Raw genomic sequence first — 15,173 nt, forward strand, 5'->3', positions numbered from 1 at the left:
CTGACATTTTACAAGAATCATCACAGTAAATCTTTTCCCCATTATCCCCACCTCCAGCCTGTGTGTGTGTGTGTGTGTGTGTGTGTGTGTGTGTGTGTGTGTGTGTGTAAAGGAGAGAAGGAGAAGGAGAAACAGAAAAAGAGAAGGGGACAGATAGAGGTGATGGAACTATTATTCTAATACTTGAGATTTTTATTGGTGTTATAAAAATGCAGTAAAAAAGTGAGAAGTATTTTTAGATTATTCTTAAGGTGTCTTGTAACATCAATTTGGTATAGAATAAAATGAGATAGCATATTAGCAATCCCCTGGTCTTCCGGTAGAGAAGATGCAATACACTTTAATAATTAAAACAAGAGAAAAAGTCTCTTCTGTGCTTTTAAAGAAAAGATACTTTTTTAGTGTAGGTTCAATTTTTCTTAATATTCAGTTTAGAAGAATTACTATATCTGAAGAAGTAAGTATATTATTACTGTGCTAGTTCTAGTGGATCAAATTGAAATGAACTGTATGTGATTTTTATATGATCAATGCAAAACAGAATTAAGAACTTTGATAGCAGATTGGGTGTGAACAATGCAGGTTCCGAGGGATTATTTCGTCAAAACTGTTTACTAAAGAGTTAACAGAATGGTCAAATATATGTATCATATGTATTTTATACAAGTAATATATATTACAGTAGAGTAAAATAATAAAAATGGAAAAGGTCAAGTCATATGTTCTGTGTGGAATATTTTCCTAGTTATAATATAAATTTATGTTCTAAAAAAGGAAGGAAAGAAATGACTAGGCTTAGCTTCAATATAATAAAAGGATACCTACTTGCTGTAAGTTCTTTTTATTGATAATAACGTATTTTACAGTTTTTAGCCCTCTGTCCACAATTGGCTAAGTTTAAAAACATGGCATTATATGAAATGAAACATGCTTATGTAAGTGATTCATTTTTTTTTCTGTAATTTACTGTTCAGAGGTTTTAAAAATGTTTAGTAGAAGCCTTTAAGAATATTTTATACGATACTTTCAATGCTGTGTCCCCTGCATTTGCTTTGACATGTTACATGAATTACTTTATTAAATAGTGATTATTGAAATGTTGGACAGTGTGGTGCATGCAATTAAAAACTGTATTGCTCTTCTGTACATGCCTACATGTAAGTGACCCCATGGGTCTCCCAAAGTGAGCCTTTAACATTCCAGAATTTTTACTGTGCATCTGTTGCTGGCATCTAGCCTCCCACCCACACAGGCTAAGTCTAACTAAATGAAGTTTATGCTAGCACAATAAAGTATGTAAAGATGAAGTAATAACATGGGAAGACAGTTACCTTATTAGTCGGGTTGCTGAAATAGCTTCACTAGAAGAATGTATGCACATATGTGAAAGAAAATAGAGTGTGTGTGGGTAGGAAAGCCTAGAAAGTAATTTATTCAAATAGTATTTCTTATATATCTTTTTATGTTATATATTCCAGATGGGATTTATACAGCTCAATGAGGACTTCATATTTATTGAACCACTCAATGATACAATGGCCATAACGGGTCACCCACACCGTGTATATAGGCAGAAAAGGTCCATGGAGGAAAAAGTCACAGAGAAGTCAGCTCCTCACAGTCATTACTGTGGTATCATTTCAGGTAATGCCTTCTCCTGAAAGGGGTTTAACAAATATGCAACGTGAGATGAATACACTAAATTGTTTTTCTTCCTTTTCTTCCATCTGTCCATCCGTCTGTCCCTCTGTTCATCCATCACTCTTCTAGTTTTATACTTGCTCAAAATGCGGAGTCTCTTCGGTTAATAACAATTAAACGTATCTATTTTAGACTTCTCTTTTAGTTTTCTACAAAGTACTACATTTTAATGTCAAAAAATGGAAATTCACAAGGGTTCAGAGATTAATACATAACATGCATCTCTCTTGAATTGTGAAGTGTTCCTTGTAGTATGCTATTCACCTCATTGGCACAGAAATGATACCGAGAGAATTCGAGATCTTCTGAAACTGAATACTGTGAGCTCATGGCCTTATTTTAGTCCACCTCTTTGAGAACATCATAGCTATCTCTTTCCTTTGACCAGATGCCTCTTTTACTTCTTTCTTCTTTTTCTTTTTCTTTTCTTTTCCTGTTTGACCCAAGTAAAAATCATCTTGGAGGTTAAAATTAACAGTGTAATAAGAAGAAGGGTAAAGATTTATTTCTTTGAATTTGCTCTCAGTATCAAAATACCTTAAATCTGGACTTTTCAGAAGCTCATAAACATTTCCAGCCATCAAATCCTAGTCTCTGTTTGTTTGTCTGCCAGTTCTTCACAGAAATAAAATGGGGCTGACTGTTTTGTCCGCTTTCTTACTTCCTTTGGCAGAGGTATGTGTGTTAGCAGGAACGGTAAGGAAAATGAATGATTTCTATTATGTAAGGAAGACCTGAAAGCCATAGCCAGCTTTCAAAAAATAATTAGAAGTGTCCCTAGGAAAAATTTTTACACATCTAATCCAGACATCTCAGTGACTATTCACTGATACAAGAAATATTTCCAGTTAGGATCTGAGGAAATAGGAATTTATTGAAGAAGTTTTGGTGTAAAGACATAAAAACTTGACTTGCACATTTAAAATTAGGTGTGAGTGTGGTTATTGCCAAGATACCAAATCTAAAATTGGTTATGGTATTTGAGGCTAGTTTAGGTATATGACTTGTGACAGTCAGTAACATTTGCAGAGGTGATAGGATGTTCATATCATTGCTCGTTTGGGGTGTTCAGATTCAGAAAGAATTGTAATATATTTCTGTTTAAATATATTTATCTCAAATTAATGTGTGACTTCTGTTTCCCTCGTGAAAGCTCATGGTATCAGTCTGAATGGGAATCGTCTTCAAAAGGGCCTAAGTGCACCTACCTCTGTGCCACACTATTTGCTGTACATGATCGAGCCAATTTAAGTGAAACACATCCTTCTTCTCTGTTCTAAGAAATACAGGCACAAAGGAGATAAAACTGCTCAACAGAAGTCATAGCATTACGAACAAGCCAAAGAAAGGCTCTTGTGTTGAGGAATGATAGCAACAACTTGGATTTAGTCCATTTAAGGAAATTGTCTTGTATGGGTTATACTAAATATCTGCGCTGTGCAACTTTCAAATCGTAGTCAGCTCCAGCTGTTCTAATTACTCATGTACAGGATGACACAAACAAGGCTTTGTGTGCTATGGTCCACAGAGAAAGGATTTCTAGAAAATTCTTAATTTTAATAGTTTTATAAGGCACAAATACACAGTTCATGTTTGACAAACATTGCTCATAGGTTTCTATTTTTTTTTTTTTTTAAGGCATGACTGTTCTGTATCATTTGACCTATTTAGGTCAAGCACAGGCACGGAGTGTCAAACTATCGGTTGGGTGATCTACTGAGTTTGCCTACTTTCAGACTTTTTAAAGATCCAGAATTGAGAAAATCGTTTTAAAATTAGCAGTGTGTGCAATAAAGCCTTCATTTACTTATACCAATATGTCTAATTGTAGCTCTTCCCTTATGACTTCAGGCTGATGTATTAACATATTAAACACATGATTCAACCTTGTATAATTCGACTTTGCCTTAGTCAGAAGTCAGAAAATTTCCGTATATTCACATTGATCTTTGCGCTGTTTCCCCTTCCTCCTTTTAATGCCTTAGGTATAGTATGTAGCTGTGTATTGACTTCATGAATATCTTTTCTGAACAGGAAACTTCATACTTTAGGATGACTTTGTTGTGTTCTTCTATGAAAACATAATATAGAGAAGGCACATGAGATTGAGAGCCAGAGGCCCCCCTGGGTTCAAGGCATAGCTTCACTTTCACTCCTGCTAGGTACTCTTTTTCAATTCCCTTAAACTTTTTTTTTTAATTTTAGTATGGTTGACTTATAGTGTTATACTAGTTCCAAGTGTACCACATAGTGATTTGACAACCTGTACATTATTCAGTGCTCACCACAATAAGTGGAGTTACCATCTCTCACGCTGCAAAGCCAGTACAGTATTATTGACTGTACTCCCTTTGCTGTAATTTTCATCCCTGTGACTCATGTATTTTATAAACAAGAAGTGTGTACCTCTTAATCCCCTTCTCCTGTTACACCCATCACCCCATCCCCCTTCCTCTGGCAACCACCAGCTTATTCTCTGTACTTATGAATCTGTTCATGGTGTGGGTTTTTTGTTTTTTTTTTGTTTTTGTTTTTGTTATTTTTTTAAGATTCCACATTTATGTGAAATCATATAGTATTTGTATTGCTCTGTCTGACTTACTTAACTCAGTGTAATGCCCTCTAGGTCCGTCTATGTTGTGAATGGCAAGATTTCATTCTTTTTTATAGCTGAGTGATAGTCCATTGAATATATATCCCATCTTGTTTATTTATTCATTTTATGATGGACACTTATGTTGCTTCCTTATTGTAAATATTGTAAGTAATGTTACAGTAAACATAGGGGTAGATATATCTTTTCAATTTTTCATTTTTTTGAGTAAATAAGTAGCAGCGGAATTACTGCTCTGATATGAGATATGAGATCATATGAGATCATATGAGATATGATATCTCTATTTTTAATTTTTTGTGGAAATCCTTGGTGTTTTCCACTTTTACACCATAGCTTCTTTATTTGCAACATAAGCATGACCAGTCACGTCACAGGGATAAAGAGCTAAATGTCACAGCTCTTATTTTCAAGAGGCAACCAATGTATTATTTTAGACAGACTGGTAAGTGAGTAATTATACTGAGGCATGATGGGAACTCTGCCACACTCGGTACACAAGAAACTAGGTTCTGATATCAGGGGGCTGAGCCGCAAAGATCAAGCAGCAGCAAAGATGACAGCAAGATGACAGACTTACATCTCTGGGGAAAAAGGGAACAGCGGGTGCAGGTTATGATAATGGACTCCGGAGTCTCTGCCTGTGTTCACGAACTTAATGCTACCACTTCCTAGCTGTGTGATTTTGGAAAACTTACTTTCTCTCCCCGCAACTTCATTTACAGTATACGAAATGGGGATAGTGACACCCAAACCTCCGGTCTGTTGTCAGAATTAAACGAGATCATGTGTGAAAATGAAAAACTTGTGTGAAGTTTTTAGTACATATGGTTAGAGAAGAACAAGTTTCAGGCAAAAGGAGCAATGCATGCAGGGGTATAAAGGCAGGAGAAGGCACCAGGTGGGGGAGCTGAAGCCAAATGTTTGCAGTGTGGATGGGAGATACAACCTTTGAAAGGTAGTAATGGACCTGGATGATGAAGGTACTTCCTTGTGTGTTCGATGGTAAGGACTTTACCTGGGAGCAATATGTGGTCTTTCAAGATTTTAAGCAGGCAAGTGACATTATTAATATATATTACATTACATTTTATTGTAAACCTATGAGTATGTCTAGGACTCACTGTTACAAGTAGATTTATAGAACTAAAGAAGAATGATCTATTTGAGCAGGACATAGAGATCATCTCTATTCTTAGAGACATCTCTAACTTAACCAGACAACTACTGAAATGGTTTCCATATGTCATCCATAACTGTTGTGGACATTATTGTCACCATGTGTATAGGGTATTATAGAGAGCACATGGTGAGCATTGATGACTAAACATTTTTCAAATTTCTTCACTAACTGGAAGTGTGTGGTGTCAATTGTGTTGTTCTTATACATGCATATGGGTAGAAAACCGTCTCAAGATTTGGAAGATGAAAAACGCGCTTAGCATAGCTGATGTAGACCCTGAAGCCATCAAAGAAAGCAACCTGATAAAAAGATTACTTCAATATGTATGGTTCTTACACAATGGTTAACTTGTATGATGGAGTCTACCATGAAGCTGAGATTCTTAAGAAACATTCTAGAATGTTCCATGCAGTCTATTTAACTATACCATGAAAATAAGGATGTAGCAAACTGACAGATGGGGACTGGGACAGTAAAGGAAACAAACTTTTTTCTCTCTCTTACTTTGTTCCAATCTCCATTCTAACCTCTCTCTTTTCAGGTGTTTAGTAACTTGTATTCATGTGTCTCACAGTCACTTCAGACTTAATAAATCTAAAGCTGAACCCATTACCTTCCTTCCCAAAGTCCCCTGTTGTTGTCTTCCACTATCTACTACCTGGTCACTCAAAGATAAAAATTGAACACCCCCCACCCCCACCTTCCCCGCTCCGCACAAGCCAAAACAAACAAGAGAATAACAGCAACAAGAGAATAATTCTGGAGTGCCTGGGTGGCTCAGTTGGTTAAGCATCCGACTTTGGCTCAGTTCATGATCTCCTGGTTCATGAGTTCAAGTCCCACGCCGGGCTCTGTGCTAATGGCTCACAGTCTAGAGCCAGCCTGGAGCCTGCTTCGGATTCTGTGTCTCCCTTTCTCTCTGCCCCTCCCCTGCTCTCACTCTGTCTCTCTTTCAAAATAAAAATATTAAAAAAAGAGAGAGAGTAATTCTAACCACTTCCCCTTTTTTCCCCTAAGTCAGATTAATTTTACTTGTGATGATGACTACTTTCTAATATTTGCCTATCTTCTCATGCTTTCTATTCCTACCACTGCCTGATTTTTACATATAAGATCAGTGACATATCCACATAGGAGAGCTACATCTGTATTTTTCCCTCCATGGTTTATTTGGTGTTGACTCTGCCAAAGTGAGTCTGTTCATCTACTTGTAGGAATGTCTGCGACTAAATATTACAAGTATATATAACAACACACTAATATATAACTAAGTACCTTTAAGATTATTAGAAAACTGCAGAATTCATTGCTAATTGGCAGACATCTCAAGATACAGATAAAGTCAATTTCTTATGCTGCCTATCATCATCTTTGGTTTCAACTACTCGTACTAAATATGGATCTATTAAGTGTACTTTTAACTCTTGTGATCCTGTTGAAGATGGCTAGTGTTGTTTTTGTCTTTTTGCATTGTCATGATTCATGACATAATGCTTCTTTTCATTAAATAATGACTCTTTGCTTTTTATCACACTTTCATTAACTTTGTTAACTGACTCTACTTGGGTAAAACTTTGTTTATCAAGTAGATTTTAGTCTGGGTCACTGCAAAAAAAGAAAAAAATGAAACTGTAAATTATGATGATAACTCAGAACAGTGAAGTTCCCAGTAATGGTAGTGGAATCCAGTTCATGTTAGATCTCAGAGATAACTCAGTTGGGCCTAGAAGGCAGTAATAGAAGGGAACCAATAGTTCAAAAATTCAAGGTATAAATTAATTCTGGCACCATGGAAAGATGTTAGAGGGTAAGAAAGGTGGAATAGATAGTTTGCAAAGTGGAATAGAATAGACTTGAATTGAATTGACAAGCCACTGCCAAAGTACTTAAAACAAGACAAGGAAAGCAATTTATCAGAAGCCACCACAGTGGACTAGAATTATGAGAGTATGTACTTAGAAATTAAAAAAAAAATTAGAGACACCCAGGGAAACATGACTAATTGAACACACAGATTTATCTCCATGAAACTCTACTAAACACACATGTTTACTTCTGCGGATTCCATTAAAATTGTAGTAAAGAAATATGAAAGATGTTGGCCCACGAGTATAAGTTTGGGAAAGGAGGTGGTAGCACTTTAATGACATCAACCAAATTTTGGTGTATGGCAAGGAGCAGAACAGGTAATCAATGATTTAAGAATGGATTGTAGACATGGTTGCCCAACTGTAGAAATTGATTACAACTAACTGAATTGTACATCACTGGCTACGTGTTTTGTCATATATATTATATCTCAGTAAAGCTGTTAAAATAATAAGTTTCATTATTGAAGTACCCCATGCATACAGGAAATTGCACAAATGATGTGTCCCAACTGCTAAATTTTCCCAAAATGAACATAACCATGTAGTTATCACTCAGATCAGAATATAGAAAATGTCAGTACAACAGATGTCCCCCTAGGCCCATTCCTAGGCACTAATATATCTTACCTCAAGATACTTACTCTCCTTCTAACATCATGTCTTCCCAGTTGTTATGTTTCTGTAAATGGAAGAATACAACACCTACTCTTTTGTCATTGGCTTCTTTGCTCAACATCCTCTTTGTGAGGTTCATCCATGTTCTTGCACATTGTAGTAGTTGGTTCATTTTCTTTGTTCTAGAACATTCCATTGTATGGGTAGGCCAAAATTTCTTTATCCATTACACTATTGATGGTTATTCAAATTAAGAACAGTACTACTGTGAATAATTTTTACATGTGATTTATATGCATTTCTGATAAGTATATCTTTCAGATCACTGATCGTTAGGTATGCAAATGTTAAACTTTAGTGGCTACTGCTTGCTCATTTTTCAGTGTTTATCCTAATTTAAACTCCCAGTATGTATGTGCAGGGGACTTTCAGTTGTCTCCACACTCTTGACAACACTTAATATAATCATCTCTTTATTTTAGCCATTCTAGAGAGTTTAGTTAATTTAATTAATTGTGATTTAAATTTGCATTTCCCTGAAGAGTAATGAGACTGAGCACCTTCTCATATGCTAATTAGCCATTTGGATGTCTTTCTTTGTGTGAAAAATGGCTGGTCAAGTCTTTTGCCAATTTTTCATTTGGGTTATCTGTTACTAATTTAGAGTAGCTTTTAATTTGTTCATTATGGAAAAGTATTGTAAATATCTTCTCCCACTTGGTGGCATGCTTTTCATTCTGATAGTGGCATGTTTTAATAAACATTTTACATTTTTATGTAGTTAAATGTATAAATACATTTATTTGTGGTTACTACTTTTATTTGGCCTTGTTTGAAGAAATCTTTATTTCCCTATGTGATCCTGATGGAAGGCAGAACTGAGTCTTTTGTAACCCATGCATAATGTTTTAGTAATTAAGGGCCACTGCCTGAAATGAGGACGTGTGAGGTAGTCACTTCAGGCACTCTCTTCAAGTAGACCTTTGTTTTGTCACTGGTTTCAAAAAGAAAATTGTGATTTTTTTTATTGGATTATTTTATTTATACGGACTCTGTGCTAAGAATTTTACTAATGCAACCTTATTATAGGACATCAACACTAGAAAGTAGATGTTGCTATTGTTCAGACGAGGAAATCAAGGCTAACTGACTGATGTTAGTTTCCCAAGTAGCAGAGCCAATAAGTGATACAAGTCTATCTAGTCTATTTGATTACAAAGCCACACTCCAAAACCAGATGCCCTTTTAGCTTCCATGTATTCAGGGAACTTATTTGGTCTTGCTTACCATTATATTATCAACATATCTTGGCATTAAATAAACATTTTTTTAAATGTTTATTTATTTTTGAGAGAGAGAGATAGAGAGAGTGAATGGGGAAGGGGCAGAGAGAGAGGGAGACAGAGAATCCCAAGCAGGCCTCACGGTGTCAGCAAAGAAACCTATGTAGAGCTTGATCTCACGAACTGTGAGATCATGACCTGAGCCGAAATCAAGAGTCAAACACTTAACCAACTGAGCCACCCAGGTGCCCCTTAAGTAAACATTTTGAAAAAATTATTGAAGAAACGGAAATTTTGTATTCACTTTGCCAATATGGAGTCACATTGGAAAATCCATTTCTCTATTGCAGACAAAGGAAGACCTAGATCTAAAAAAATAACAGAAAGTGGAAGAGGGAAACGATATTCATACAAATTACCTCAAGAATACAACATAGAGACTGTAGTGGTTGCAGACCCAGCAATGGTTTCCTATCATGGAGCAGATGCAGCCAGGAGATTCATTCTAACCATCTTAAATATGGTAGGCAAACTTTAAAGTGCGCTTGGAATTTTTTCAAGAAAACTCTAAGGAAGAAATGTGTGAGTATAATGACATTCTTTAAAAATTAATTCATTACTATTCCTTTCTTTTATTGACATCAGTAAAAAAATGCTTTGGGTATACCAGCTACCTTAAAAGAAATATCAAAAGTAATAATTCACATCTTCTAGGAAAAGAAACCATCGTTATTGTTGATTTCAATGTGGCAGACTCTTTCTCTGTTATTCTTTTGTCTATTCTTTCATGACCTTCTTTTCATTCTCTTTTATAAAAGGCCATTTGCTGAAATTAGAAAGGTTATGTATTTTTTTTGTATGCATGGCCCCACCCAAAGTATTAGACATTATGTGGTGGAACAAAAATGGAGGTTGGTAATCCACTGATAGGTATGTAAAATTTGATGTCAGATATAATACTAGTTTATGAGTAAGACCTAATAGCAAATAGCTCAATTTTTTAAGCAGGTGGATCACATGTAGCTAACTTCAGTTAACAGTTTCTGAACTGCAGAAATCTAGTTTGTACCTAGTATCATACAGATGTTTACCACCAAATGAATCCTTTGACTTAATTATATACCCTTTGGTTAAACTTTCTGCAAGGCGGAATTAAAAGGTCGGAGTGAAGAGCCGTTCTTAGGGGAGAATGAACATCAATAAATGCCAAAGGCAAATGCCCATTTATGATTCCAGTTACCATATAAGGCAGGGTAAGAACCACTGATTCAGGGATAAATATATTATGTTTTGTAAAATTCTATTTTGACTGTTTTTGCTCACTTTTACTATTTGGCTTATTTGAGCAGGGAACAGATTTGCCCACACTTCAGTCATTTCTTACCATGTTCAGCTACCTCCAGAACATTCCACCAGCAGTCTGTTACAGGGTAGGCTAATACAGCCTACCAGCTTTAGTTTCTTCTAAGTAGTTCTATCTCCGAAAGTATGGGTTTGACGTGTCAGCTTTCTGTTTTCTATTACAAGTTAAGTAAATATTAAATTCTACAAAAAATAAAGTACCACATAAAAATTCACCTTGCTTTCCAGCCCTGCTGCACACACCATAGTTTGGGAAAAACAGTTATAATGAGGATCTGAAACCATTAATCAACAGTGGCCTGCAAGCTTGTCTTCCTGGGTAACATTGAAGAGAAGAGCTTTGAAAACCCTTTTCCTATTTGGCAGCTAGCTTAGAGAGAGAGAAAACTACTCCAAGGAATGAATCGGGAGGTGGCATAAAGCAGGCTCAGTTTTCAGGACTGTTTCTCAGAAAAAAGGACACTGGCATTTTGTGATCTTAAGAAACATTCTAGGGTTTAGTTACTAAAATGCTTGTCTTCAGTATTGTAAAAAGCCCAACCTTCCCTCTATATCCCATTGAAATGGCGTAGACAATCAAGACTGCAGTGAGTTTCTCAGAAGGCTAGGTCTAAATTTCTTGGTATTTAAAATGAATTAGCTATGTTATTCTTGCTTATTAAGCTAATTTTAAAATTATTTAAGTGGTGTTAAATATAAGATTTCTCAACTAAATTGAGACTTCTCCCATATCTGGACTTTAAGAAAAATAAATATGATTTCAAGTTTTATTTTAGGATTTTTATTTTTATTTGTTTTTAGGTTTTTAACCTTTTCCAACACAAGAGTCTTGGTGTGCAGGTCAATCTTCGTGTGATAAAGCTTATTCTGCTCCATGAAACTCCAGTAAGAAAGTCTTGAGTTTTTTGTTCAATTAATTGGGTGAGAAGTTGTGTTCAGATGCTTTTAAGTAAAGTGAATGTTAGGAGTGTGCTTTTTATTGACTTAAAAATCCAGAAATATCCACTAAGTCACTTAAACTATACATAAAACTGGCCTTTAGTTTTGGTTAATACCTCAGTTTTATTCTAAAAATGGAATGTTCTTAGTTTCCAAGGATCCTGACAACAAACCTTAACTTTCCAAGATGTAATTTTTAAAAGTGATTTTTAATGAGAGTTTTATTTTCTTATTTAAACTTGTGCTTTTGAAACGTTTTCTTATCTGTAATTCATTTCAGAGAATACTCTGTGGCATCATTTTAGTATGCTACTTAACTAGAACTTTGAGAAAACTTTGTTCTTAAATTGTAGAAAAAAAATTAAGTTATTTAAGCCAGAAAGTTCCACATTCTTACAACACCTCTCTCCTTTTTCAGAGTAACATTGAACAGATTTTGTAGTTATTGTACCCTCCCAAAGTTGCACGATTTTCAGCTGAGGCTAAATTATTTCTGAATGTCTTCCAGGTTCTAATTACTGTTGTTATGGTCAGCGGTCCGCTTTAGTAATTCAGGAAGTCTCGTCAGTTTTTAGTTTTTTGTATATCTGAAAATAATTTGCCTTGAAGTGAAATCTCTTCTCTTGTAGGCAGACCTATATATTGGGCACCATGGAGAGAAAATGCTAGAGAGTTTTTGCAAGTGGCAGCATGAAGAATTTGGCAAAAAGAATGATATACATTTAGAGATGTCTACAAGCTGGGGAGAGGACATGACTTCAGTGGATGCAGCTATACTTATAACAAGGTAAATTTTCCAAAGCCAATTAAATGACATTCCTAATTCGATGGCTGTGCTGTTAATCGGATTAATTCCTTCAGAGAATGCTTTTATTCCAGATTTTGTGTTCCAAAAAACTTTGGCATAATGATTTTAGTCATCTCCCTCAATTCATAATAACTGATTTCTGAATAGGCACATTTTGGATGGCATATTGACAAAACTTGTGGCTAGTTAATTTAAAAAATATTTTACCCTCAGGGCGCCTGGATGGCTCCGTCGGTTAAGCGTCCAACTTCAGTTCATGTCATGACCTCACGGTTCATGAGTTCAAGCCCCGCGTCGGGCTCTGTGCTGACAGCTCAGAGCCTGGAGCCTGCTTTGGATTCTGTGTCTCCCTGTCTCTCTGCCACTCTCCCACTCACACTCTCTTTCTCTCTCAAAAATGAATAAACATTAAAAATTTTAAGAAAAATAAAATTAAAAAAATACTTTACCCTCAAGTTTTGAAATGAAGACATAGCCATTGATGATGGGAAGTGAACACTATGGTGAATTTTGGTGGCACTTCACAAAAAGCCTATATTGTATGTTTTTCAGTCATCACCATGGAGATAAAGCACCCAATATATTAAACTCAGTAATTGATAAACTTTCTGGTACCACCTGAGAAAAAAGTTTCAATTAAATCTCTAGCTGATTAATTCTTGGCTCCACTGTGAATGTACTTTGTCATGCAGCATTAAAGGCAAATATAAAAAGATGAAACAGTGAACAACAATATGCTCTTTATGGGCACTCTGTGTTAGTAATTATTCGTAAATTTTTTGTTTAAAGCTATTAAAAATGAATAGTAATTCATTATTCACTAGCAATTTAATTTTAGCGTCAGCAATGTTGACATTTCCCATCACAGAATACACACTAACATCTGAATATGATTTTCTGTAACAGGTCTGTTGAATTCATGATAGCATCTTATTGCTGAATTATACAAAAACTCTTCTAGTTCTGCATAATTCACGAAGGTGAAAAAAATCTATTGTAAGAACACAATTGGACTTCCACTTCCAACTGTGTAGGTGTACCTGCGATTGGACTTTTACAGTAAATAGCCATAAAACTGAAGAATATTTATGAAACAAATGCTTTTTATTTTTTTATTTTTTTTTAAATTTTTTAATGTTTTTATTTATTTTTGAGACAGAGAGAGACAGAGCATGAGCAGGGGAGGAGCAGAGAGAGAGGGAGACACAGAATCGAAAGCAGGCTCCAGGCTCTGAGCTGTCAGCACAGAAACCAACGTGGGGCTCGAACTCATGAACAGTGAGTTCATGACCTGAGCCGAAGTCGGACGCCCAACCGACTGAGCCACCCAGGCGCCCCTAAACAAATGCTTTTAAGTCACTGGAGGATGAGCAGTGCAAGACTGCAACTTTGAAAGAAGGAAAATTTATTAAGGGAGCCCCACAGTCAATCCAGATTATTGCCTGGGAACAGTTTTTTGACTGGTATAGCAAGCTGGAATCTAGGTAGAGCACAGTGGTCCTGCTGAAGGTACTGTAGATGAGGATCCTATGCAGAGAATGATGCCAAGAAGCTTGTGTGCAGATCATCTTGGAGAACTTTGCAAGACTGGTCTGAATATCCATAGATAGAAACTTTCCAAAAGCATCAGAGTGCTACAGCTATGGAGTTGAGATTGTTAAAGGACACTAGGAATTGAGTAGATTCAGGCTTTGAGAGTGGAGCGACCTTATTAGTACCTTGTCATTACTCCTGGTATTTAGCTGAAAAAACAGAAAAGCTGAGCCTTCCTAGTAGGGACTTTGATCCAGAAAAATGTCTACTCTTGACCTGCCCTAACAAAGCCTGAAACCAAGCACCTGTAAGGTATTTATGGGAGATAGACTGTGGAGGTTTACAAAAGCTTGGGAATTATCTTGAGCATTAGATAGATCCTCCCTACCAAGGAATAAGCTCAAACCTCCCACATTCAGAGTGACGAGCCAGTAATTGAACTGGCTCCTAAAACAAGAATCAGTTCTCTTCAGAGGAAGATACAAGAATCCTGAATCTCTGTAACATATCTACATTGTCTGAAACATAATAAAAACTAGTCAAGCAAAGAAACATGAAAATGTGACCCATGGTGAAGGAAAAATAGTCAATAGAAACTGACCCTGAGATAGTTCAGATGTTGGATTTACTGATTAAAGTAGTTGTAATTGGAATCTCAGAAGAAGAATGAGAATAGGTAAGAAAAATTATTTGGACCTACAATGGCAAAATTGTTTCCCACATTGATGGGAAAAAACCCTTTATTATTATTATTGAAAAATTTTTAAAAACATTTATGTATTATTGAGAGACAGACACAGAGTGTGAGCAGGGGAGGGGTAGAGAGAGGGGGAAACACAGAATCTGAAATAGGCTCCAGGCTCTGAGCTGTCAGCACAGAACCCAATGTGGGGCTCGAACTCACAAACTGCAAGATCATGACCTGAGCCGAAGTCGATTGCTTAACCAACTGAGCCACCCAGGCGCCCCAGGAAATAAAACCCTTTAGATATCTACATATATCATAGGAAAATGAGTAAAAGTCAAAGATACAAAAAATGAGTTTTGAATTGTCCAAAGAGATGCATTTCACAGGGGAAACAATGTTAACATTGATGATTGACTTCCTGTCGGAAAAAAATGAATATAAAAAACAATAAAAATGGTATCTCTAATGTATGGGGCTAGGGGGAACCCTATCAACAAAAATTGTTAATGAATTCTTAAAAGTGCTTTCTTAATCTATCAAAGGGTATCTACGCACATATACACAAAAATCTACAGT

General features: G+C 36.0%; 1 protein-coding gene across 1 annotated transcript in view; it reads left to right on the forward strand.

Moving 5' to 3' along the window:
* The window catches only part of ADAMTS19 (ADAM metallopeptidase with thrombospondin type 1 motif 19), a 237,973-nt gene that overhangs the window by 45,882 nt on the left and 176,918 nt on the right, over positions 1-15,173 (forward strand). The window contains exons 3-6 of the mRNA XM_042905726.1: positions 1,479-1,644; positions 9,618-9,790; positions 11,431-11,514; positions 12,198-12,355. Coding sequence (XP_042761660.1) covers positions 1,479-1,644; positions 9,618-9,790; positions 11,431-11,514; positions 12,198-12,355 — 581 coding nt within the window. The remainder of the gene's footprint in view (positions 1-1,478; positions 1,645-9,617; positions 9,791-11,430; positions 11,515-12,197; positions 12,356-15,173) is intronic.

Source organism: Panthera leo, chromosome A1, assembly GCF_018350215.1.
Source record: "Panthera leo isolate Ple1 chromosome A1, P.leo_Ple1_pat1.1, whole genome shotgun sequence".
Lineage (NCBI taxonomy): Eukaryota > Metazoa > Chordata > Mammalia > Carnivora > Felidae > Panthera > Panthera leo.